Here is a 27,028-nt window from a genome sequence, read left to right as displayed (position 1 = left end):
GCTGGGCCCTGGGGCTCCATGCAGGTGCTAGACCTGGGACAGGCCCTTTCCACTCCCCTGAGCAGTGATGAGCAGCCACAGCCACAGGCTTCTGCCCAAAGGACGGTTTGGCTTTGGGCCACAGCTCCTCATTCTCGTTGATGACTGTTCCGGGACACATCTGAGAGGCTTGAAGCCGAGTATGACGAGTGGGATGCACCCACAATACCCGTCTCGGCGTCTAGTGAGAGGTTCTCAGTGGCCTTGTGACAGAATCCAGTGGTCTGAAGACCTTGGAGGCCAAAAGAGCCAGGAGGGGTCCTGGGGCGGCAGGAGAGTGGGGAGCTCTTGGAACGGTGAGCAGCAGCAGGGGCCACATCTGGGGGCGGCCATCATAGGGATCCGAGACTCCGAGACGGGGGACCGGAGCTTACTCTGGGGGTCTAGAGACTCGCTGGGCACGATGGGCCCTGCTGGGGTGGCAGCTTGCTCATCGCCACCACCAGCCCATCCTTTCGCCTGTGCCCATCAACATGGCAATCAAGAGCTGCTTCTAGAGGGCAGTCCCCCTTTGCAGGCAGAACCCCACTGCTCCCAGAGTGGGGGTGGGGCAGACACTGGTCGGAATCACAGACGGCAGGGGGTGCCGATCAGGAAAAGTGGGTAAGCTCTCAGCTGTGCCGTGGCGTTAACGGGTGTTGCATCCCAAAGTCTCCCTTGCCCCAGAACCACCCCCCCCCCCCAGGAAAAGAATCTGGGTGCTAACTACTCAGAAATCCTGAAGGAACCTCTGGGCCTTCTAGATCCTCGTATCCAAGTGTGTCAGGACTGCCTAGGAGTCCCTGCTGGGTCTCCGAACATCAGCCATCTGCCCCCACCATTTTTACTATTAGCACCTGTACTATTACTTGTTTACAAGGAATGATGTAAATAAACCTGCTGCCTGAAAAGGTAAACTTTGCACTACTACTACCAAAAGAAAACTAGTGAAGGCCACAAACAGACGGGGACAAGACAGAGCGAAACACAGGATGTCGTTCCATCTGACTGCGCACGTGCCTGCTCTGCTTGATCACAGAGGAGAGTGGGGGACTCAGGCCGAGGCACGCGCTGGGGCGGGGCGAGCTTGACGTGAGAAGTGGCAGGCAGAGCTGGCGAGAGTTGGGGTGGACGGTCCCCATGAATGTCCCCAAGCCACACCTGCGTGTCCCCTGCAAAGCCCGTGCTGCTTTGCTTTCACCAACCAGTTGGACAGGAGTTGTGTCTCAGAGGCTGGCCTTTTGTCGTGGTGGACATACATCATTGTGACAACTGCAGCGTCATATGCAGTGTCCAGGCTCTCGCGGTGGCATGCCCCAGGCGCTCCCACCCCACACTCACCACCGAAGGGGGCGCCGAGTTGCAGTCCAAGGTTAATGGAAACTGAGTTCCACTTTCTGGTCCTGATGAGTGCGGACCCGAGACGGGCTCCACCTGAGCCCCCTGCCCCCATCCGGGCTGCAGTCCCACCACCGCATGGTTCTCTGTGAGGCCGCTTGCAGGCTTCCCATCTTTCTTGCTCTCGTGGACCCCACCCACCGCAGGGGTGCAGCCTTGCCGGGGCCAGCAGGCCTGCCCCTCTCCTCAGTGCCCGTAGCTTGGATGCCCACCCTGTGCCCAGAGGAGGAGTGTCAAACCTCTGAAGATACAGCAGGAGAGCGCCCTCCCCCTCCCCCCACCGCCGGTCAGCAAAATGAACGGAGCTGTGTGCACCAAGGCCCAAATCTATGCGGCGGGAGGGCCGTCACCAGAGATGGGCACTGCTGCTCAGCCTCCCGGAGTCTGGCGCCACTCAGGGTGTGACGAGGAGGCTAACTCTCTGCAAGGTGGTGGGGGGACCCTGTCACCTGTGTGGCCTGTCCTGCTGCTGTCCCAACCCAAGGACCCTGGGCTAACAGGTGCACTGTAAAGTGCCACGTAAACGCAGATGTTCACTACCACACCAGGAACCCCTCGGCCAAGGGTGTCCCCAGACCTTGTCTTGCCGCGCGGTCCCAGGAGATTCTCTGGCACCCCTCGCTCTCTCCCCATGTCTCCGGCCAGCGGACAGGAGAGAGCTTGAAAAACCAAAGTCCCTTTTCCCCCAAAATATTCTTTATTCTTGCATTACATTTGTGTTTCCAGTTGTGAATAAAAAATGCTTAGAAAGTGGTTACAAAACAGCGTGAACTGGACACGAGGCGCAGACTCGCCTTCTCCACGTGTGACGACACAGGGCCTGGCGTCGGGGTCGGGCTGGCCTGCCTGGGCTCAGTCGGGCTTCTCACTCTCAGAATCTAGAAAACAAAACCGCCACAGCTGATTACAGGCCCAACTCGGTCACACAAGGCCCTGGGACGTGGAACAGTGTTGCCAGCACAGACCTACTCCTTGGAGAGCCGGTGGCCCGTGACCCTCACATTGTGCAGGCCCCAGGCGGCCTCTGCCATCTGTCCGGCTTCTGCACGGGGTGACTGCCCAGGACCAGACAGGACTTCCCAGCACCTGCACATCTGCAGCGTCACACTCCTTGGGCACAGTGAGAGAAGCAGCAGCCCTGAGGTGCACCGCTTCTGAAAAGGGGGCTCCCCCTCCCTCCAAGAACACGGGCATAAAGCCTGACCACCTCAGCTGGCTGGGGCAAGAGACACCGCAAGCCTTGAGTGTGTGCAGGGCACGTGCAGCACAGACCGCTGAGCATGATGCCATCGGGGGCGGGTCGGCTACAAATAGCTGCTGAGCGCCACAAGGGGCCCCCAACAAACCTGCACCGGTCCTACGAGCTTCACCTCACCTCCCAAGCCTACGAGCCCAATGCTGATCCGGGAGAAGGTACAGAGGAGCCCACCCCCCGCCCCCGGTTCTGTCCACGGGGTGAGTCGTGCCAACTTGGCTTTGTGCAACTTCAGCCAACATGGACAGGGGTCAGGTACCACTTAGTTGATCAGACTCACATCCTCCGTGGGGTGCAGCCCACTGCATGTCTACATGCAGTTCAAGTCCAGAGTAGTTGAAAGCCGAGCAAACAGGCCTGGAGGCAGCAAAGCTGGGTCCTCAGGTCCCACCTGGTGAGCACCCTGTGCAGAAGATGGGGGTCCTGCCTAACATCCCACTCTTGCCCCCTGACCCAGCTCAACATCCATCACGTGTGGCTCCTGCTAGGAACACAGCACCCACCGTTCAATCCCCAGGCCCCCTCACTGCCACCCCAGCCTCCTAGGCCAGGTGTCCATGGCAAGGGTGGAGCTGAGTGCTAAGCTGCACCCGGAAGAGCCCCGGATGCTGGCCGGTTCCGCTCTTATGTGGGCAGAGAGTAAGGAAAAGATGTTGTTCCACACTGTTTTCAAGCAAACATGTTTATTTTCCTCCTTCATATATACAATCTCTTGGGGATTCCGTGCCACTGACCATCCACGTACAAGGCCAGGACCCCAAATCTCACCTCTGGTGCAGCAGTGGAGAGGGGGGTGCATAGGAAGGAGAAAGGCAGCTTCCACCACCCCCAGGACCCAGGCGCACGAGATTCTCCACCAAGGGACTGAGGGGCACATTACAGAGAACAGAAATCTCTTACTACAGCATCGCGCCCTGCATAATCACCTAAGAAACTCAATTCTAACCGAATTGATGGAATAACACATTTAAAATAATTCAGCCAGGTCTAGTGAGGTCCCAGAGTACAGCAGAACTATATAGTTTTCACAGCTAGGCAGCCCAAGGCAGCTGCCTTCTGATAGGAAGTGGAAAAGATCTTGGCCATGAGGAGCGGGGACTTCAGCTCCCACGGGGGGCTATTTGGTGCCCATCCGGGAGGAGTCTCACCGAAATCTCCAGAAGGGGAGTACTCACGCCACAGGCAGGGCAACCTGTGTGCACACAGCAGAATGAGACCCAGGCCTCGCTGGAAACGATGGAAAAGGAAGAACGGCTGGCAGGAGGGTCAGCAGAAACCCAGAGCTGAGGGGGCGATGGGGCCTCTGCAGGGTGGATGCCCTGCCTATACCCCACAGGCTTTGGGTCAAGAGGGTGTGGCTGCTCATCTAGCACTTTCCAGCAGGCTGTGCACAGCCAAAAGCTGCTGCTGCTGTTTCTAAGAGACCTACTGCTGCCAGCAACACTCTGTTCCAGTAACCACATGTCCCTGGGCAGCCTGTCGGCAGCATGCAGAGCCCTGCAGCCGGCGGGCAGGGGTGAGGATAGGGGTGTCCATCTGTCTGTGATCTGTGACCACAGAAGCCCAGAGAGGCCTCATTTACAACAGAAGTCAGGTTTTAGTTTCAGATTTATAAACCATTATCTCTGCGATTTAAAATGGGAAATAACAATATCAATGCACAAGCCAATTATAAAAATGAAATACACCTTTTCCAACGTACGGTTTTTTTTTTAAACATTTCTTTCCATCAGGGAACAGAAAAGCTGGAATTCAAGGCACTGTACTTCTGCAGGGAGATTACAATGTTCTAACCATCAGTTCAAGTACAGGAAGTGGGTGCGAAGGCTGCAAGTGTAAACCATGGGAACGGAAGAAGGAACAGGGTCTGCGGCAGTAAAGGAAGCAAGCGTTGCTGCCCACACGCTGGCCCCTCACCAGGCACCCATGGGCAGGCGGGGCAGAGGCCAAGCCATAAGCTGGCTCCTCCGGACTGCTCAGTTCAGCGCATTCCAGCGGCCAAGCGGGAAGAGAGGGCTATGTGATTCGCAGTCTGGGACCAGGCGCGCTGACCACAGGTGGCCGCAAGAACACGGGAAGTGCAGGCATGCCTGCCGCACCCAAGCCTAGCCCCCTGGCGGGTCTCTGGCTGCCCACCTGGGCTGCCCAGGGCCCCCAGGACACTGGAGCCGGGAGCAGGATTCCGTAGTGGCCCAGAGGCTGTGCACAGGGCGGGGCTGGTAGGCCAGAAAGGGCAGTACCTGGCATGGGCAGGCCTGGGGTGGTTCCAGGAATGGCCGCGGTGGATAGAGGGCTGGGCGCTGGGGCCAGACATGGTGTCCCCACTGCTGCTCGAGAGGCGTTCATCTACAAGACAAGGAGAGGAAGGTACGTGTGGCTGCCAACAGCTGCCCCTCCCAGGGGTCCCCACAGATTCTCCATCCTCGGCAGAGAGTAGTCTCCAGGACCTGCCATCGGATGCCTTCTAATGGCTGATATCAGAGAGACAGCATGCGGCCAGGAAGCAGCCAGTGCCCTCTCTTGCTTCTTAAGCTGCAGCCTGGCCACCCCTATGCCCCAGCTGTCCTCGCAGAGCAGACCCTGTGGGGCCTGAGTCCTGAGGATGCAGTGGTGAGTGACTGCACACCCTACCCAAGGGCCTCCTGTTTGGTCAGGACCTTTATGTAAAGACCACAGCCTGGGAGCCTGTGGCAGGGCAGGCCCTCCACACCCCAGAGGAGAAGCAGCATGAGGATGAGAAAGTGGAGATGGTTGGTGAGATCAGCATGGCCAGGATACAGAAAACAGGCCACAAAGAGATTACAGCCTAACTTCAACTCTCAAGGTGCAGACAGATCTAATAAAGCAACCAAAGAAAGACAGCACAGCCAAATGGAGCCGGCCCCAGAAATGCAAGGCTGCTGTCCCGGCGGGTGTCACTGCCCCTTGACCCCAATCACACACCAAGGGAGGACCCCGTCTGATGCTCTCCACAGATGCAGGGAGAGTGGCTGAGAAGTTCCATACTCTTTCATGGAAAACACAGCAACCAAGGCTGGAGGCTGCCTCCTCCATCTGTGAGGACCTCTGTGGAATCTGCAGCCAAACCTCCACTGCTTTGAAATGCTAGAAGCACTTCCCCCGCAGCTCGCTCTCCTCCCAGTCCGCACTGTGTGGGAAGTCCCAGCCAAGGCAAGAAAAGGAATAGAGTCATAGACTGGAAAAGAAATGAAACCATCCTCATTTGCAGAGGAAGGACTGTGTTTGGAGAAAACCAAAAGCCTGTACAAACTGATTTCTAGAACTAACAAGCAAATGTAACAAGATGGCAGGATACAAGGTACAGAATTCTATACACTAGCAACGAACAACTGGGAAGTGAAATTTAAGAATACAATTTCCATTCGCATTCCAAAACATCAGTTACACAGGAATACATTTCACGAAAGATGAAAGATGTGTAACACCTACAAAACTTTGCTGAGAGAAAATTAAAAAGACACAATGACACAGATGCCATGTTCATAGGAATACTTAGGACTGTTAATATGTCAGATTTCACCCAGTTGATCAACAGACTCCATTAAATCTCAATCAAAATCCCAGCAAGCTATTTTATAGAAATAGGCTGCTTCTAAAATGTGTATGAAAGTATTAAGGACCTAGAGAAATCAAATTCTTAAAGACTGATGCTGGAGGTTGTATTGTACTAGATATTAAACTTACCATAAAGCCGCAGTACTTAAGTATACTATCATAAGGATGAAAGAATTGCTCAGTGGGACAAACCCGTGAGTTCAGAAATGGATCTACACATACACAACCACCTGACCAACATCTGTACGATTCAGTGTGGAAAGGAAGGTGCTACAACAACCAGATATGCACAAAAGGAAAAAACAAAAGACTTGATCCCAACATTAAACCATACACAAAAGTTCATTTGAAGTGGCTTACAGGCCTCAATGCAGCAGCTAAAACTATGAAGGTTCTAGAAAAAAAGACAGGAACATAATATCGGGATTTGAAAGAGGCAAAGATTCCTTATATACACACAAAAAATTAAATCATTGTATAAACTGGACCACAACAATATTGAAACTTTTGCCATTTCATGTTCACCATTAAAACGATGAAAAAACAAGCCACAGACTGGTATAATGTAGCCATAGTATATAATGAACTCACTATTTAATAATCAAGAGATAATTCAACTTTTCAAAAGTAAAGATCACTGACCAGGCACTTTACAAAAGATGGCCAGTAAGACTATGAAAAGGAGCTCAAAAGCAAATGAAAACAATGTAAGAAACCAACTGCTAGGCCTCTGATTCTTTTTACAGGTAAATTTTCAAATAAAACATTCCACACACCTTAAAAAGCCAAAAGACAAAGCAATATAAAGGAAAACTATGTAAAACAGAACTGTAAAATACTATTTGAAAGACAAGATTGAGAATTTTGGCAGAAAGCTGGAAACTTATAAAAAAGAATACAGCAGACTTCCAGGAAAATGTTGGGAGTAGGAGGATCCTAAGCTCACTTCATCCCAGGATACACCTAGATAACATCCACATGGGTGTAAATAACCCAGAAAGTGACCCAAAGACTGGCAGAACAGACTGTCCACAGCAAAATACAGAGAAGAGGTCACAATGAAGCAGGTAGTAAGGGTGGAGACATGGTCAAGATCCAGACAGACTCTCAGGACTTTCTGCAGGAGGGAGGGATGCCTCAGGCCTACAGAGGGGAGAGAAACAGACCCTCACCCCAGGCACAGAGAACCCACATGAAAGTCAGAGGGGCACAATTGCACCAGTCCTTCAAATCAGCAGGGCAGCACACCCGGGACTTCAAAAATTGGCCAGCTCAGCTGTGGGAAAAACCTGGAGGGTCAGGGGAAACTGACCCCTACTCTTAGCACAACAAATAGCCCTCCTGAGATATAGCATAAAAGCAGTGGTCTGAAAAACGCCTGAGTTCTAGATTTACTTACTAATCTCAGAGTATGTGCTGGAGGGGTAGGGATGTTTGGAAGACTTTTCCAAAAACAAAAGAGCTGGCGGGTGCCATTTCCTCCCCAACCCGCAGCCTAGATACAGACACCCATGGAAACCAGTGCAGCACGAACACTCCACCTAGGTTGCTAAATAGCATGCTCCACCCCTGCACTCTTCTGCAGATACCTACCTCTGACTGGACCACCTTCCACGCCTCTGATCCCCTCCTACAGCTGACCTGCACAAACCTTGCTAACACCACACACCCCACCCCACCCTCGTCCCCATGTTCTCCCACAGACCTGCCCCTCCAGTACACACTTGACCGGAGCTGATCATAGCAGTGCTACGAGTCTGGCAGTGTGCAGGCAGACCTGATGGGCCAGCACCACTCCAAAGTGACTCCTGCCAAGGGAGAAAGGATGATCACCACATATAGCAGTCCCAACTGTGGTCCCAGCTAGGGGCGGACATCTGGTCTGACTGCAGTCCCTCTCACCAACAAAAGCTTCCCAGGGAACAACACAGGGAAAGCACTCTGCAGTTCGGTGCTACTACATTTCTGGCAAATGCCTGGTCTGATGCATTTCAAGCCCAAGGCTGCCCTGGACTAGCCCACTAACAATACAGGGACCACACTCTGCCCACAACAGGCAAAGAGCCACTGCAGACTACCAGTCTGAAGGAAAAAGCGGCTTAGCCACAACAGTGGGGTATATGCAGCACACACAGGAGATACCCCTGCAGCTCCAGGTTCTGGAGAACAGGGGACACTGCAGTACATGCCACTATAGGACCCTCTTCCTCATAAGGACCACTACCTTAAGCAGGAGATGTAGCTGACTTTCCTAACACATAGAAGCAGACACAGAGAGACAAAACGAGGAGACAAAGGAATATGTCCCAAATGAAAGAACAGGACAAAATTAGAAGACAGCTAATTGAAGTGGTTAAAAGTAATATGCCTGATAGAAAATGTAAAGTAATGATGAAAGAGGTACTCACTGGACTTGAGAAAAGAGTGGAGGACCTCAGTGAGACCCTCAACAAAGAGACAAACATAAAAAAGAACAGAGATGAAGAACTCAATCACTGAAATTAAAAATACACTAGAGTGATAAATAGTGGATTAGAGCAAACAGAACAGAGCAGCAACCTAGAGGACAGAGGAATGAAAAGCAATCTGGATGAAAAACTGGAGAGAGAAAAAGAATAATAAAAAATAAATATAGACTTAGGGAACTCAGCAAACCATCAAGTGCAGTAGTATTCACATTACAGGGATCTCAGAAGAAGAAAAGAGAAAAGGGGGAAGAAAAATCTTTCTATCTCAAGAAATAATCACTGAAAATGTCTCAAATCTGGGGAAGGAAAGAGAAATCCATATCCAGGAGGCACAAAAAGCCCCCAACAAAATCAACCCAAGTAGGTCTACTTGGTCTACACCAAGACACATAAAATTCAAATGGCAAAAAGTAGTGATAAAGAGAATTTTTAAAGCAGCAAAAAAAGAAAATGGTTACATACAAAGGAAACCCCATAAGGCTATCAGCTGGTTTTTCAGCAGAAACTTTGAAGGCCAGAAGGGAATGGCATGCTGAAGGGGAAAAAACAAAAACAAAAAAAACCATGCAGCCAAGAATACTTTACCCAGGAAGGCTATCATTCAGAACAGGAGAGATAATTTCCTAGACAAACTAAAGTCAAAAGAATTCATGATCACTAAACCATCACTTCACCCCATCCTATCCCTTCAACCATTTCTTCATCCTTAGAAATATTAAAGGGGACTCTTTGGGTGGAAAGGAAAAACCGTAAGTAGGAGGAAGAAAAGTAGGAAACACAAAACCAGTAAACTTAAGTATATCTATAAAAGTCAGTCAAAGGATATATAAGAAGATGTAAAGTATACATACCTAAACGTGGGGGCAGGGGGGAGGGAAGGAGTAAAGAATCAGTTCACACTTAAGTGACCATCAACAATACAGACTGCTATATACAGAAGATGTTATATATCAACTTAATGGTAATCAGAAACCAGTAACAGATATGCAAAAAACAAAGAGAAAGGAATCCAAGTCTATCACTAAAGAAAGCCAGCAAACTGTGAGAAGAAGACAGCAAGAGAAGAAAGCAACAGAGAATAACTAGAAAAACAACCATAAAACAAGAAACAAAATGGCAGTAAGTAGATACCTATCACTAATTACTTTGAATGTAAATGGACTAAACACTCCAATCAAAAGACATAAGGTGAAAGAATAGATAAAAATACAAGACCCATCTATATGCTGTCTACAAGGGACTCATTTCACACCTAAAGACACCTGCAGATTAAAAGTGAAGGGATGGAAAAGCATTATTGTGCAAATGCATGTCAAAAGAAAACCGGGGTAGCAATACTTCTATCCAACAAAATACACTTTAAAACAATGACAGTAACAAGAGACAAAGAAGGACATCATATACCCATAAAAAGAGCAATCCAACAAGAAGCTATAACAATTATAAATATTTATGCACACAGCATGGGAGCACCCAAATACATAAAGCAGCTAATAACAGACATAAAGGAAGTAATCGATAGTAATACAATAATAGTACAGGACTTTAACACCCTACTAATAACATCAGTGAAGAGATCATCCAAAGAGAAAATAAACAAAGGAATCAGTGGCTTTGAATGGTACGTTGGACCAGATGGATCTAACAGATATATTCACAGTACACATTTTTACAAGTGCACATGGAACATTCTCCAGAATAGATTACATATTATGCCACAAAACAAGTCTCAACAAGTTCAGAAAGACTGAACTCATGCCATGCATCTATTCTGACTACAATGCTATGAAAGCAGAAATCCAGCAGCAGAGAAAAATCTGGAAAGAACACAAATACACAGACTAAATAGCATGCTACTAAACAATGAGTGGGTCAACCAAGAAATCAAAGAGGAAATTTAAAAAATACATGGAGACAAATGAAAACACAACAGTCCAAAATCTTTGGGATCCAGCAAAAGCTGTTCTAAGAAGTTTACAGCAATACGGGCCTACCTCAAGGAGCAAGAAAAGTCTCAAACAACCTAACCTACATTGAAAGGAGCTGGCAAAAGAACAAACAAAAATTAAAACCAGTAGAAGGAAGGAAATAGTAAATATCAGAGCGGAAATAAATGAAACAAATTAAAAAAACTAAAAACAACAATAAAACAATAGATCAATAAAATCAGGAAGTGGACTCATCAAAAGAGAGGGGGGTGGGGAGGGAAAGTGGGAGAGGACTCAAGTAAAATCAGAAATGAAAGAGGAGAAATAACAACCAACACCACAGAAATAAAAGGATTATAAGAGAATACTGTGAAAAATTATATGACAAATTGGATAACCTAGAAGAAATGGATAAATTCCTAGAAAAATATAGGAAATTTGAACAGACTGATCACCAACAATGAAGTCATGTCAATAATCAAAAAACTCCCAACAAACAAAAGTCCAGGAACAGATGGCTTCACAGGTCAATTTAACCAAACATTTAAAGAAAAGTTAATACGCTGTCCTCAAAATTGTCCAAAAAATAGAAGAGGAAGGAAAACTTCCAAATTCATTCTCCAAGGCCTCTACAAGCATTACCCTGATGCCAAAACCAGATAAAGACATCACAAACAAAGAGAACTACAGGACAATATCTCTTAACAACATGCAAAATCCTCATCAAATACTAGCAAAATGAATCCAAGAATACATTAAAAAATTATGCACCACAATCAAGTGGGATTTATTCCTGGGTTGCAAGGGTGGTTCAGTATTCAGAAATCAATCAACATGATACATCACAAGAGATATCATACTATCAACAAGAGATATCATGCTATCAACAAGAGATAGCATAAAAACCATATGATCATTTCAATAGGTGCAGAAAAAGCATGATGAAACTCAACATCTATTCATGAAACAAACTCTCAACAAAGTGGGTTTAGAGCTAACATACCTCAAGATCATAAATGCCATATATGAAAAACCCACACCTAACATCATATTCAATGGGGAAAAACTGAGAACTTTTCCCTAAGATCAGGAATAAGACAAGGATGTCCATTCTCACCACTTTTATTCAACATAGTACTGGAGAGGTCCTAGCCACAGTAATCAGACGCAAAAGATGACATGATAATATCACAGAAAACCCTAAAGATTTCACCAAAAAACTGAACTGATAAACTGTTTAAAGTCAAGTTGCAGGATACAAAACCAATATACACAAATCTGTTGCATTTCCAGACACTAATAAGAAGTAGCAAAAAGAGAAATTAAGAAAACACTCCCATTTAGAACTGCACCAAAGAGAGTGAAACACCTAGGGAAAAAAACTAAACCAAGTAGGTGAAAGACCTGTACTCTGAGAACTATAAAATAGTGACGAACGAAACTGAAGATGACACAAATGGAAAGATATTCTATGTTCATGGACTGGGAGAACAAGTATTATTAAAATGTTCATAGTACCCAAAGCAATCTACACATTTAATGCAATCCTTCTGAGAATACCAACAGCATTTTTCACAAAACTAGAACAAGTAATCCTATTGTATGGATTTGTATAGAACCACAAAAGACCCCAAATAGCCAAAGCCATCTTGAAAAAGAAGAACAAAACTGGCAGTAGCACAATTCCAGATTTCAAGATACACTACAAAACTCTGGCAATCAAAACAGTATTGTACTGGCGCAAAAGTAGACACATAGGTCAATGGAACAGAAGAGAGCCCAGAAATAAACCCATGATTATATAATCAATTAATCTCTGACAAAGGAGGCAAGAATATGCAATGGGGAAAAAGACAATCTCTTCAACAAGTGGTGTTGGGAATGCTGGACAGCTACATGCAAAAGAAAGAATCTGGAACACCTTCTCATATCATACACAAAAATCACTCGAAATGGATGAAAGACCTAAATATGAGACCTGAAACCATAAAAATCCTAGAAGAGAACATAGGCAGGAATGTCTCTGAGATTGGCTATAGCAACAGTTTTCCAGATAATGTGTCCTGAGGCGAGGGAAACAAAAAGCAAGATAAACAATTGGTACTACATCAAAATAAAAAGCTTCCTGACAACAAAGGAAACAGTCAACATAACTAAAAGGCAACCTAGTAATGGGACAAGATATCTGCAAATGATATATCTGATAATGGGTTAGAATCCAAAATATAGGAAGAAGTTACACAACACCAAAAAAAAAAAAATCTAATTAAAAATAGGCAGAATACGCTAACAGACATTTCTCCAAAGAACACATATAGATGGCCAATAGACATATGAGAAGATGATGTTTAACATCACTAATCATTAGGAAGATGCAAATCAATGACATACCACCTCACACATGTCAGAATGACTAAAATCAAAAACACAAGAAACAAGTGTTGGTGAGGATGTGGAGAAAAAGGAACCCTCATGCAGTGTTGGTGGAAATACAAACTGGTGCAGCCACTATGGCAACAGTATGGAAATTCCTCAAAAAATTAAAAATTGAATTTCCCTACAATCCAGGAATTCCACTACTGGGTATTTACCCAAAGAATATGAAAACTAATTCAAAAATATATATGCACCCGTATGTTTACTGCAGCATCATTTAAAATAGACAAATTGTGGAAGCATCCCAAGTGTCCACTGATAGATGAATGGATAAAGACTAGGTGGTCGGGGCTCCTGGGTGGCTCAGTCGATTGAGCCTTGACTTCGGCTCAGGTCATGATCTCGTGGTTTACAGGTTCGAGCCCCGCATCAGGCTCTGTGCTGACAGCTCGGAGCCTGGAGCCTGGAGCCTGCTTCGGATTCTGTGTCTCCCTCTCTCTCTGCCCCTCCCACCTCACGCTCTCTCGCTCTCGCTCTCTCTCTCTCCCCTTCAAAAATAAATATCAAAAAAAAAATTAAAAAAAAAGACTAGGTGGTAGATACCTACAATGGAATATTAATCAGCCTAAAAAAGAATGAAATCTTGCCTTTTGCAACAACATGGATGGGTCAGAGAGGGTATAATGCTAAGTGAAATAAGTCAGAGAAAGGCAAATCCCATATGATTTCACTTATATATGGAATTTTAAAAACAAAACAAAGAAAGAGACAAAAAACCTGACTCTTGACTGAGAACTGATGGTTACTAGAGTGAGGTGGCTGGGGGGGATGGGTGACATAGGTGAGGGGATTACGAGGACACTTATGATGAACACTAAGAAATGTACAGAATTTGTGAATCCCTATATTGTACCCCTGAAGCTAATATAATACTGTATGTTAACTATACTGTAATTTTTTTAAAGGGTATAGCAGATGTGGATGGTGATTTTCAACTTAAATAATAAATTTAAAACTCAATGAATAAGATTAAAAGCAGTATAGACACAGAGACAAATATGGTGAACTAAAAGATGTGAAGAAGGGGTACCTGGCTGGCTCAGGGGGTTAAGCATCCGACTCTTGATTTCGGCTCAGGTCATCATCTCACTGTTTGTGATACTGAGCCCCATATCGGGCTCTGTGTTGACAGTGCAGAGTCCACTTGGGATTCTCTCTCCCTCTTTCTGCCCCTCCCCCACTCATATTTTCTCTCTCTCTCTCAAAAAACATTAAAAAAATAAAAGATCTGAAGAAGATACCCAAACTAAACTATGAAGGGACAAAAGATTAGAAAATATGTAAGAGGGACACCTGGGTGGCACAGTCAGTTAAGCATCCAACTTCAGCTCAGGTCACGATCTCACAGTTTGTGAGTTCGAGCCCCACGTTGAGCTCTCTGCTGTCATTGCAGAGCCTTCTGATCCTCTCTGTCTCTCTCTTTCTCTGCCTCGCCTGTTTTCTCATTAAAAGAAACAACAACATTAAAAGAACAGCACATTAATTTTCACATTAAAAGAAACAACAACGACAACATGTAAGGGACCAAGGACAGAGTTATATGGACTGGAATATCAGCAGAATAAGAGGGAGAGGAGAGTGGGTCAGCAGTATGGGAAGATATAATGGCGGAAAAACATCCATATTTGATTGAGAAATGAAACTGTGGAGTCAAGGAGCCCTTTGAAGTCTAAGCAGAATAAAAATGTATATTCTTAGGCATCTCATAATAAATATTCTAATTAAATGAAACGTATTAGAAGCCAGAAGAAAAAGAATTATCTTCAAAGTAACAACAGACTGGCAGCTCACTTCCAAGAAAAACAGGAAAGCCACATAACAGCACAATGAAAATATCACAACGCTCAGAAGATTGTTGCTAACCTAGAATCCTATACCCACTGAAAATATCCTTCAAGAATGACAATGACATTAAGACATTTTTAGACAAAAATGGAGACATAAGTCATTGGTACACATATATTAAAGGAAATCCTGATGGAAATAGATCCTAGAGGGAAGATTAGTGGCAAGAAAGAATGATGGGGCACCTGAGTGGCTCAGTCGGTTGAGTGTCCAATTTTGGCTCAGGTCATGATCTCACAGTTTGTGAGTTCAGGCCCTGCATTGGGCTCTCTCCTGTCAGCATAGAGCCTGCTTAGGATCCTCTGTACCCCTCTCTGCACCTGTCCTGCTCATGCTCTCTCTCAAAAATAAACATTAAAAAAAAAATGAAAAAAACACAGTAAATATGCAGATATAGGTGAATATTGACTGTATAAAAAATGTATTGTGAGACTGAAAGACTATATAGAATTGAAAGAAGTTAGGAGGACAGTAAAAGCTATTAAAGTGTTTTGTGGCCTTTCCATTGTCTGGGAAGTTGGTACAAGAAAATTAGACTGTGATAATTTAAGGATGTATGCTAAAGTACTTAGAATAATCATTAAATGAACAGGAAGAGAAAGTTAAATTTCCCAGCTAACTGTGGGAGGAAAAAAAGAGTAAGAAAATATATCTAAGAGAGAAAAAGGAACATGGAACAGATAGGACAAATAGAAAACATATAAGGGATTTAAGCTAAAACATACAGTTGGCCCTGAACAACACAGTTTTGAACTGTGCAGGTCTACTTATAATCAGAGTTTTTACAGTGCACTACTGTAAATGTATTTTATTTCTCATTATTTTCTTAATATTTTTTCTCTAGCTTAGTTTATTATAAGACTATAGTATATAATACAACATAGAAAATATGTGTTAACTAACTGTTTATGTTATCAGTAAGGCTTCAACAGTAGGCTATCAGTAGCTAAGTTTTAGGGGGGGGTCAAAAGTTATATGCAGACTTGACTGAGCAAGGTTGTCCACTCCCTTAACTCCTGAATTGTTCAAGAGTCTGTATATGCAATTAAATTAAATGTAAATGTAAATGTTCAAAGTTTTACAACAATTATATGCTGTTTACAAGAGAAACATCTGAAACAAGAAATACTGAAAGTAAAGGATAGGAAACCATACCATGTAAGCAGTAACCCAACACAAGCTAGTGTACCTACAGCAACTTCAGACAAACTAGATTTAAAGGCAAAAATCGTAATAGAGGTACTTCATACTATTAAAAGTTCAACTCACAAGGAAGACAGTAAATCTAAATATGAACATACCTGATAACCTGCCCTCAAAATGTACACAAAAGAACTGCAGTAAGAAATCTACAAGTCCACACCATAGTGGGAAATTTTTTTAATTCCTCTTTCAATAACTGAAAGAATATTCAAAAACACACAAATCTCAGCAAGAATGACATAAGGAAAATGAAGGAGTAGGCAGCTTCAAACTTCCATGCCTTCACAGAAATGGTGAAAAGACAACCAGAAACCATCAAATCTAACTTTATCAGAACTCCAGAAAACAGTTAAAGGTTTATGGCAATGAAATAGAAGTAAAAGACAAATCAAGAAAAAAGCAAATATTTAGAAGCTGGAAAGCACTGTGGTGTTTTTACTGGCCCCTGGCCCTCCCCGCTTCCTAGCTTTACAACTGCCTTGAAGAGGGCAGCCTGTGTTTCCAGTGTGGGAGCCTGGCCCTTGGTTCCAGAGGGAGCAAAGCTCTCACTCACAATTTATTGTGTATGTCTATTATATCCTGTGTAAAGGCCACCTGAAGGACTGACACAAGATGCACATATCTGTCTGCATATATTTGGAATTCTCTAAGGGTAGAAAAGTGGCAGGTATTGCTCAAAAACATTGTAAGGCAACTTAAAAATCTGCAGTTGCTTGGGGCCAAAGACTACAAACAAGATACACATAGATTGCCTAAAAGCCTGAGTAGAAAAGCATGGGAGAGAGTTTCTTTGGGAAATGAGGGTACTGAAAAGTATGTGTGTGCTGGGGAATTCAGAGAGCCATGTGCATGTCCAAGGCAGAATACACTGTCTGTCTGTCTGTCTGTCTGTCTGTCTCTCTCCCTCTCTCTCTCCCTCTCTGTCTATCGCACACACATACAACTCAGAAAACTCTAAGCTCTCACCATTATTCAATGCAAGCAAAAGTGAAGGCATAGGCAAATTGTAAATGGCCTGGCTAAGCGTTCAAGGAGTCCTCCTAGCCCTGAGCCAATCTGTAAAGACTGGGAGAGGTGTTTAAGCTCCTGATATTCAAGCAAATCTCAAGCTAATATAACCTAAGCCTTCAACAAACAAAACCAGCAAATAGTGGAAAAGAGGAGAATCTAATTTCCAGAATTATTAATTATAATATGCAAATGCCTAGTTTTCAACAAGAAATCACAGATCATACAGAGAAACAGAAAAGTACAGCCCATTAAAAGGAAAAAATTAACAGAAATTGTCCTTGAGAAAGGCTAGACATTGGACTAAGGACTTTAAAGTGGATGTTTTAACTGTGCTCAAAGAGGGGTGCCTGGATGGCTCAGTCAGTTAAGCATCCGACTCTTTTAAATATTTATTTTATTTTTTATTTTTTAAAATTTATATCCAAATTAGCATATAGTGCAACAATGATTTCAGGGGTAGATTCCTTAGTGCCCCTTACCCATTTAGCCCGTCCCCCCTCCCACTACCCCTCCAGTAACCCTCAGTTTGTTCTCCATATTTATGAGTCTCTTCTGTTTTGTCCCCCTCCCTGTTTTTATATTATTTTTGTTTCCCTTCCCTTCTGTTCATCTGTTTTGTCTCTTAAAGTCCTCATATTAGTGAAGTCATATGGTTTTTGTCTTTCTCTGACTAATTTCACTTAGCATAATACCTTCCAGTTCCATCCACGTAGTTGCAAATGGCAAGATTTCATTCTTTTTGATTGCCAAGTAATACTCCATTGTATATATATACCACATTTTCTTTATCCATTCATCCATTGATGGACATTTGGGCTCTTTCCATAACTTTGGCTATTGTTGATAGTGCTGCTATAAACATGGGGGTGCATGTGTCCCTTCGAAACAACACACCTGTAACCCATGGATAAATGCCTAGTAGTGCAATTGCTGGGTCGTAGGGTAGTTCTATTTTTAGTTTTTTGAGGAACCTCCATACTGTTTTCCAGAGTGGCTACACCAGCTTGCATTCCCAAAGCATCCGACTCTTGATTTCAGCTCAGGTCATGATCTCATGGTTCAGGAGTTCAAGCCCCCACATTGGTCTCTGCACTGACACTGCAGAGCCTGCTTGGGATTCTCTCTCTCCCTCTCTCTCTGTCCCTCCCCCTGCTTGTGTTTCTCTCTCAAAATAAGTAAATAGACTTAAAAATTTTCCAATTAATAAACAGAGATTAGCAGAATAGTTAAAAATGCATGGTCAATCTATGTGCTATCTACCAGAGACTCACTTTAGATACAAAGACACAAAGAAGTTGCAAGCAAAAGGATGGAAAAAGAGAGCTGGGGTGGGTACGTTACTGCCAGGCAAAACTTATTTTAAGTCAAAAAAGGTTATGTAAAAAGACAAAGATCATATATTGATAAAAGTTTTGATCCATCAAGATATAATAATTATAAATATATATTTATCTAAAAACACACCCCAAATTATATGATGCAAATGTAGAACTGAAAGGAGAAAAAAGACAGTTCTACACCAGCCATTGTAGACTTTAATACTCCATTTTTAATAAAGAACAACAGGACAAATCACTAAGAACAGACCTAAGGAAGCTCCCATAAGCCAATTAGCACTAACAAAACTATCCAACAAGAGTAGAATTCCTTTTCTTTAGGTGTATGTAAAAGATCCCCAGAATAGGCCTCATGTTAGGCCACAAAACAAGTCTTAATAAGTAAAATAAACACAAAATATATAAATACAGTACAAACCTGAAAAGATCCTAATCATACAAAGTATCTTTTCTAACACAATAAATAAAATTAGAAATCAATAACAACAAAATTACTAGAAAACTGGCATATATGCAGAAACGAAACACATACTTAAACAACCAAAGGATCAAAGACATAATCACAAGGGAAATGAGAAAATAATTGAGACAAATGAAAACAGAACATATAAAAATTTATGAGATAAAGCAAAAGAAGTTCTCAGAAGGAAATTTATAGCTATAAATGCCTACATTAAAAATTTTAAATCAATAACTGTATACCATATAAAAGAGAACAGGATGTCATAAAGAAAAATTAAAGCAAATGAATTAAAAACGAAACCAAAAGTTGGTTCTTAGAAAAGATTAACAAACTGACGAAGTTTTAGCTACCAAACTAAATATTTACATGAAATATAAAAATCCCTAGAAACACAGAAACTACCAAAGCTGACTCAAGAAGAAATAGAAAACTGAACTAGACATGTAACAAGTAATGAGACTGAATTAATAATCAAAAACCTCAACAAAGAGAAGCCAAACTTTTAAAGAAGAATTAACAGCAATCTTTCTCAAACTCTTCCAAAAGTTGAATAGGAATAAACTTATTTTTTGTGACCAGCATTTTCTTGACACTAAGGCCAGATAAATACATCACAAGAAAATTATGGACTGATACCCCAATGAATATTGATGCAAAAATCCTCAATAAAACATTAGCAAACTTAATTCAGTAGCACAATAGGAGTATATACACCATGACCAGGTGGGATTTATCCTAGGAATTAATGCAATGGTGGTTTAACATAAAAATCCATGTAATACATCATTAACAAGATAAAGGCACTCAACAAACTATGAACAGAACTCCCTCAATACGATAAAGACCACATATGAAAACCCACAGCTAACATTATATACTCATATACTTAATGGTGAAAGTCTGAAAGCTTTTCCTCCAAAGTCAAGAACAAGAAAAGGATACCTGTTTTTTCCACTTCTGTTCAATATAATATTAAAAACTGTAGCCAGAGATATTAGGCAAGGAAAAAAAAGGCATCCAAACTGGAAAGGAAAAAGTAAAATGATCCTTGTTCAGAGATGACATAATCTTATAAGTAGATAACCCTAAAGAACACACACATACAAAACTAATCCATGAATTCAGCAAAGATGCAGGGTACAAAGTCGGCTGCATTTCTATACACTAACAGTGAACAATCTGAAAAGAAATCAAGGAAACAATTACATTTACAGTAACATAAAAGTAATAAAATGTTTAGGAATAACTTCAAGGAGTTGAAAGACTTACACACTGAAAGCTACAAAACACTGCCAAAGGAAATTAAAGAAGACATAAATAGGGGTGCCTGGGTGGCTCAGTTGGTTAAGCATCTGACTTCAGCTCAGGTCATGATCTCACAGGTTGGGAGTTCGAGCCCTGCATCAGGATCTCTGCTGTCAATACAGAGCCCCCTTCAGATCTTCTGTCCTCTTCTCACTCTGCCCTTTCCCCACTCATGCACTCTTTCTCTCTCTAAAGTAAGTAAACATTTTTTTTTAAAACACATAAATAAATGGAAAGACATCACATGTTCATGGATTGGAAGACTTACACTGTTACCATCAGATACTACCCAAAGTGATCTACAGATTCAATGCAATCACTACTAAATTCCCAATGGCATTTTTTTTTAAGAAATACAAAAACCCAGGGGCGCCTGGGTGGCTTGGTCGGTTAAGCATCCGACTTCAGCTCAGGTCATGATCTCACGGTCCGTGAGTTCAAGCCCCGCATCGGACTCTGTGCTGACCGCTCAGAGCCTGCAGCCTGTTTCAGATTCTGTGTCTCCCTCTCTCTCTGCCCCTCCCCTGTTCATGCTCTGTCTCTCTCTGTCTCAAAAATAAATATACGTTAAAAAAAAAAAAAAATTAAAAAAAAAAAAAAGAAATACAAAAACCCATCCTAAAATTCATATGGATTCTCAAGGGACCCACAATAATCAAAACAATATTGAGAAAGAAAAACAAAGTTGGAGGACTCATACTTCCCTGATTTTGAAACTTAACTACAAAGCTACAGAAATGAAAACAATGTGATACTGGAAAAAGGATAGACATATACACTAATAAAATACAACAGAGACCCTAGAAATAAACCTTTGCAAATATAGTCCATTCATATTCAACAAGAGTACTAAGACCATCCAATGGGGAAAGGATAGTCTCTTCAACAAATGGTATTGGGAAAACTGGTTACCCACATGCAAAGGCATGAAACTGCACCCTTATCTAACACCACAGACAAAAATTAACCAAAGTGGATAAAAGGCCTAAACATAACAGCTAAAATTATTAAACTCTTAGAAGGAAAGAGGGGAAAGGCTTCACAACATTGGATCTGGCAATAATTTCTTGGGTATGACACCAAAGACATGAGCAACAAAAACAGGTAAGTGGTCTTCATGAAAATTAAAAACTTGTGCATCAAGAGACACTGTCCACAGAGTAAAAAGACAGCCCCTAGAATGAGAAAAAGTATTTGCATATCACATATCTGATGAGGGATTAAAATCCAGAATATACAGAGAACTCCTTAAAACTTAATAACAAAGACAAATAATTAAGAAATGGGCAAAGGACTTGAACTGCTGTTTCTCTAAGGAAGATGTACAAATGGCCAATAAGCACATGAAAAAAGGCTCAAATCCCTGATCATTAGGGAAATGCTAGTGAGAACCACAGTGAGATACCACTGTGGTGTCAGGATGGCTATATAAAAAAAAAAATCTGAAAATACAAAGTATTGGCAAGGATGAGGAGAAACTGGAACCCTGTTGTACTGCTGGCAGGAATGTAAAGTGGCGCAGCTACTAGAAACAGTCTGCAATTCCTCAAAAAGTTACAAATAGTATTATTATATGATCCAGTGATTTTACTTCTGGGTATTCTTTAAAAAGAATTGAAAGCAGGGACTCAAAGAGATACCTGCACACCTATGTTCACGGCAGCATTGCTCACAGTAGCCAATAGGTATAAGCAACCCAAGTGTCCATCAACAGACAAATGGACAAAATGTGGTTATCAACGTACACTGGCATAGTTCTCAGCCTTAAAAAGGAAGGAAATTCTGACACCACTTACAGGACAGATGAACCTTGAAGACATTATGCTGCGTGAAATAAGCCAGACCAAAAAAACAAGTAGTGTAGGATCCCACTATATATAGAGACCAACAGGAGTCAAATCCATAGAGACAGAAAGTAGAGTGGTAGTTTCCAGGGACTGAGGAAGGGGGAGGGGAATGGGAGTTCTTTTTCAATAAGGACAGAGTTTCATTTTTGCAAGATGAAAAAATTTTGGAGATGCACGGTGGTGATGGTTGAACAACAATATTAATGCTTAATGCACTTCAAGTGACACTTAAAGATGGTTGAGATGGCAAATTTTATGTCATGTATTTTACAATTTAAAAAATTGGGGAAAATGAACGACTTTTTAAACAAACTTTGAAGCATAGCTGACATACAATATTAAATTAGTTTAACATATACAACATAATGAATCAAGATATGTATACATCACAGAATGCTCACCACAATATTACTGATCATATTCCCCATCTACTTTTCTTTCCCCAAAAGAGTAAAGTTCTGCTACAGCATGACTGGACCTTGTAAACACTGTACTAAGTGAAATAAGCCAGACAGCAAAGGGCAAATACTATATGATTCCACTTAAATGAGGTGCTTAGTGTCGTCAAATTCATAGAAAGTAGAAAAAAAGTTAACATAAGCTGCAAAACTAGCAGACCAGAGGTGGAGACTGGAGAGTTATTTCTTAATGAGTTCTCTATTTCGGATGATGAAGTTATACAAACGGATAGTGGTAATGTTCACACACCGCTGTGTATGTACTGAATACTACCGAATTGAACACTTAAAAATGACTAAAATGGTAAATTTTATGTTATATAGATTTACCACAGTAAAAAAAAAAAAAAAATGTTTTAAAAAATCCTGTTAAGAATCTAAGCCATTAGAACAAGGGGCTTAGGGAGCTGACAGATGGGGCACAGCCCTGCACAGGTACTCCATGCGCTAGAGTCCAGGTAGCCAAGCAGACTCTCGCCCATTGGGGCTCAGGGAAAAGACCCTCCAGGGCTCTCAACTCTGCCAAAGGATAACAGAGAGTGGGTTTGAGGAGTCAGGGCTGCAGCTGTCAGAAGGGAGCCACTGTCATTCGCCACTCAGAGGATACAGGGAGGCCAGGGCACAGTGTGTGTGGCAGGAATGCGGAAGCTGCCTCAAGCACTGGGGCAGCTGCAGGCAAGACTGAATGACAACTGGGCCAAAGAGCCAGGCCCAGCAAATTTTAAAGGACCAAAAACACCAGAAGTTTGTTCTTTTATCACAGTGCACTTGGGCTAAAAAGTGAGAAAATTAATAACTATATTACTTCAAACCACAGTGGAAATTACAAAATAGTTTCAACTGTAATGCTGTACAGCAAAACCTTTAGGATGCAGCTAGAACCACGAGATAAATTTTTATAGATTGAATGTCTATATTATTAAACAGGAAAGACCAGTAATCAATGACCTGCACATCTCAAGAAACTTTCTAGAACTTAAACAGTAGCCCAAACATAGAAAGAAGGAAGGAGATAATAAGAGAAACTGGTGACACATAAAGAATACCATCAAAGCCAAAACGACTTCTTTGAGAAGACTAATAAAATTTATGAACTCCTAAGGAAGCTGCACAAGGAGGCTGGGGGAACTCACCAACATCAGAAGTGAAAAATAAGACATCACTGCAAACTGTGAAGACAGGATATTATGAGCAGCTCCACGCCAACTAATTTGAAAACTTAAGATAAATTTAGGTATCTACCAAATGTTAGAAAAGCAGGGCTTAACAGAAAGAGAAAACAGAAAATCCAATCGCACTAAAAGTATCAAAGAAATTGAATCCGTAAGGAAAACTTTACCCTCAGGGGATGGAGAGATGTGTGAGAAACACAGCAAGATGTCAGCCACAGCATGCAGCCAGGGGCAAACTAAAGTTCACTGTGCAATTTCCGACACTTCCGTATGTTTGAAATTTTTCAAAATAAAAGGTCACAGGGGAAACTTCCCTGATTCCAAAACTGGACTCCCAGGCCAGATGGGCTCACCAGTGAACTTTGCTAAACACTTCAGGAAGAAGCAACACAATCTTGCACAGGCTCCTCAAGACCAAGAAGGGAACGCTCTTCCAGGGAGGCTGTCAAGTCAGCCTAGCCCTGTCACAGGAAGGCATCGCACGACAGAGCACCAGATGGCAGTTCCTCACTGTGCCCCACACAGGCTGGGTGCACCAGAACTAGCACCCGACGCCGGGGGCCGCTCCCACCCCGTCTCTTCCGCCTGGGTGGCCTGTGCCCGCAGCACCCCACTTACAGCCCGTGTCTCGCCAGTGGCTGGGGACCAGCCCGCCGGGGCCTCCATGCCGTGTAGCCTCTGAGTCTGCTTCAGCTGGTTGAGCGAGGGCTTCAGCTGGGTGGTCCCCACCGTCTTGCTCGTCCAGTCGTCCACCAGCTTGTGCAGGTCATCCGTGAAGGTGCCTCTCTTGTTGTTGCTGTTGTTCGCCTGTGCCTGGACGTGCAAGGTGGGCTGGGGGCCCGGCTCAGGGCCCGGGACCAGGCTGCTGGTGGAAGACCCTGGGGAAGCACACACATGCCAGGTTGGTGACACTGCACACAGCGCCACCGGCCAGCTGCAGTCTTTCATACAGTGGTCTTGCTTAGGCCAGGCAACACCTTGCTTCAGGAGATGGTCTGCATCTTGGGACCCGTGTGCCAGTTTTAGACACTTTGGAACATTTTCACAGGCCACAGGGGACCAGGCTATGCTAGGCAGCTGTCACCCTTCTGAGCTGGGCCAGAGGACAGGACCCAAGCAGCTGGCAGGCTTACTCAGCATCCACTCTGTGCCCACGCTGCCTAGGACCCCCAGACTCCTACGTGAGGAGGCTCAGAAAACTGGGGGCAAAATCCCAAGGCCTTTGCGCTCGAACACAAGCACTCCAGGGAAACGTGTCAATGCTGCAGGCTGAGTGCTCAGCCCACGGCAGCTCCTGCTGTCCACCCAGCAAAGGGAAGAGGGAAAATGCTAAATAGGCTGGGTCGTCAGCATGCCTGTGCAAGAATGTTAGTGGCTGAGTGGTTTCGAATTTAAGACACAAAACTGTGCCTCTCCTCACCAGCACATGTAGGGAAGGTATTACTAAAGGGTAGAAACACTCAAAGCCTTCCACCGTGGCCCCCAAGTTTGGAGCCATCTGTGGGGTGGAGCAGGAACCAGGAGGCCCAGCTGCCAGGAAGGCCTGGGGGCTGCGGTTCAGGTGGAGCTTGGTGAAGACATCACACTCACCCACTTCACTGGAAGATTATTTTTAAGTGACCAAAATGGGACTTTTTAATTCTTTTAAATTGTGTCCTGACCCCACCGCAACATACAGTTTCTGGTTGGCAATTCTGCATAAGCCAATTTAAAATCTTTCTGCATTCAAAAAGCAGCATAATGACCATCTCTTCAAACAAGCCGTTACAAAATGTAGTCACAGTAGCTAGCAATGAAAAAGCACAGACACAAACAGTTAAACATTAGTGATGGAATCTTACATACACAGAGCTATTTCTACATGAATGTTTCAGCCAGAGAAGAAAAAAGGAGAAAAAAAAATATGGTGGAAGGTGAGGGTGGTGGGCGGCCCAGGTGGACTGATACCCATTTCATCCGGGCATCTCTCCTCGGGGACACTCATGTTTAGCACTTCAAGGACATACTCATCCCTGCGGTTTTGGAAAAGGAGCCAATATAACGATTGGTGACGTGTGGACATTCTGGGCAAGGAGAGTGCACGTCAACCGGCCAGGACACGCAGACTCTAGGAGCTATGGAGACGCGAGGGGGCGCCCACGGGTCGCTTTCCCTCCAGGCCGAGGGAAAGCGGTGCCCTGGGTGGGTGGGCGCGGAGCAGATGCAAGCACGCCCGCCCGCCGGCCATGGAGCCCCCGATGCGCACTAGCCACATGAAAGCCCATGCGATGGAGAGCGGACAAGGGGTAAAAAACCCGATAATTACGACTGCTGTGCTCTTTGCCTAGACAGAGACGCTTCAGGGCAGACCCTGCAAGGGAAGAAGAAACGACACAAGACCACAGGGTTAGGCAGGACAGCACACACGGGGGACAGGCCACCACACTAAGCACAAGTCATCAGTGTGCAAGGAGGAGCAGAGGCCAGCGATTCAGAGAGGGGACTGGCCACCTGGGCTAACCGGGTGACCGCGAGTCAGTGTGCGGGCTCACGTGAACTTCGCCGAGGGGCTCAGGTGCAGGACCAGGCCCCAAGCTTCAGGTAGAAGTGAGTGTGTCTTTCAAAGCGTATTCAAAAAAAAAAAAAGAAAAGAAAAGAAAAAACAAAAAAAGCAAAGCATACCACTTGGTTTTTAAACAAAAGGCTTCTGCAGCCCCACTGCAGATCGAGGCAGAAAACCCACTAAAAGTCAGCCAGGAGAGCTCAGTGGAGCCGCCGGCTTTGCCTGGAAGCTAGGCCCATGGGAGGTTTGTTTTCCAAGTGCAAAAAGATACATTGTTTTGCAGGTTTGAGGCCAATCCCAGATCCCAGGCGGCTTCCCTGACCAGACCAGTGGTGGACACAGAGGGCACCTATCTACAAAGGTGGGAATCAGGGCTGGACCCAAGTTTCTGCAATGCTGCTGCCTCACCTGGTAGCCCACGTCCACCAGAACGGGGTGAGGCTTGTCATGAGACCACCACTAAGCGCCAGGCCCTGCGGTCCCAGGGGCTGTCCGTGGTGTCTGGCACAACTTGATGGTCAGTGCCCACTTGGAGGGCAGACAAGCTGGCCCTTCAGGGAGCTGGGCAGGCACAATGGGACAGGCAAGGACAGCTCAGGAGTCCCCAAGGTCACTCAGCAAGGCTGCGCTATCACAGAGGGTCTGTGCTCCTGCCCCAGGCCCTTGCCAGAGCAGAACACTTCCTGAGGGTGCCCTGCACCCTTGCCGAGGAAGGTAAGACGCCACCGCCTCTGGGTGTGAGCAGAGCACAAAGGTCGGCCCAGGC

General features: G+C 44.2%; 1 protein-coding gene across 9 annotated transcripts in view; it reads right to left on the bottom strand.

The window, feature by feature from the left end:
- Window positions 1-2,107: 2,107 nt before the first annotated feature.
- The window catches only part of WNK2 (WNK lysine deficient protein kinase 2), a 130,729-nt gene continuing 105,808 nt past the window's right edge, over window positions 2,108-27,028 (bottom strand). For 5 of the 9 annotated variants that reach the window (XM_078436108.2, XM_078436111.2, XM_078436115.2 and 2 more), the window contains 5 exons: window positions 26,026-26,070; window positions 24,339-24,598; window positions 4,912-5,017; window positions 3,440-3,535; window positions 2,108-2,294 (listed from right to left, as the gene is read on the bottom strand). In XM_078436108.2, coding sequence (XP_078292234.2) covers window positions 2,269-2,294; window positions 3,440-3,535; window positions 4,912-5,017; window positions 24,339-24,598; window positions 26,026-26,070 — 533 coding nt within the window. In that variant the 3' untranslated portion in view covers window positions 2,108-2,268. The remainder of the gene's footprint in view (window positions 2,295-3,439; window positions 3,536-4,911; window positions 5,018-24,338; window positions 24,599-26,025; window positions 26,071-27,028) is intronic. The other 4 variants (XM_078436110.2, XM_078436113.2, XM_078436116.2 and 1 more) reach the window with 2 other exon arrangements.

The sequence above is a fragment of the Panthera onca genome, chromosome D4, assembly GCF_046562875.1.
Source record: "Panthera onca isolate mPanOnc1 chromosome D4, mPanOnc1 haplotype 2, whole genome shotgun sequence".
NCBI classification, from domain to species: domain Eukaryota; kingdom Metazoa; phylum Chordata; class Mammalia; order Carnivora; family Felidae; genus Panthera; species Panthera onca.
Note: the sequence above shows the minus strand (reverse complement) of the source record. Positions and strands in the feature narration are given on the sequence as shown.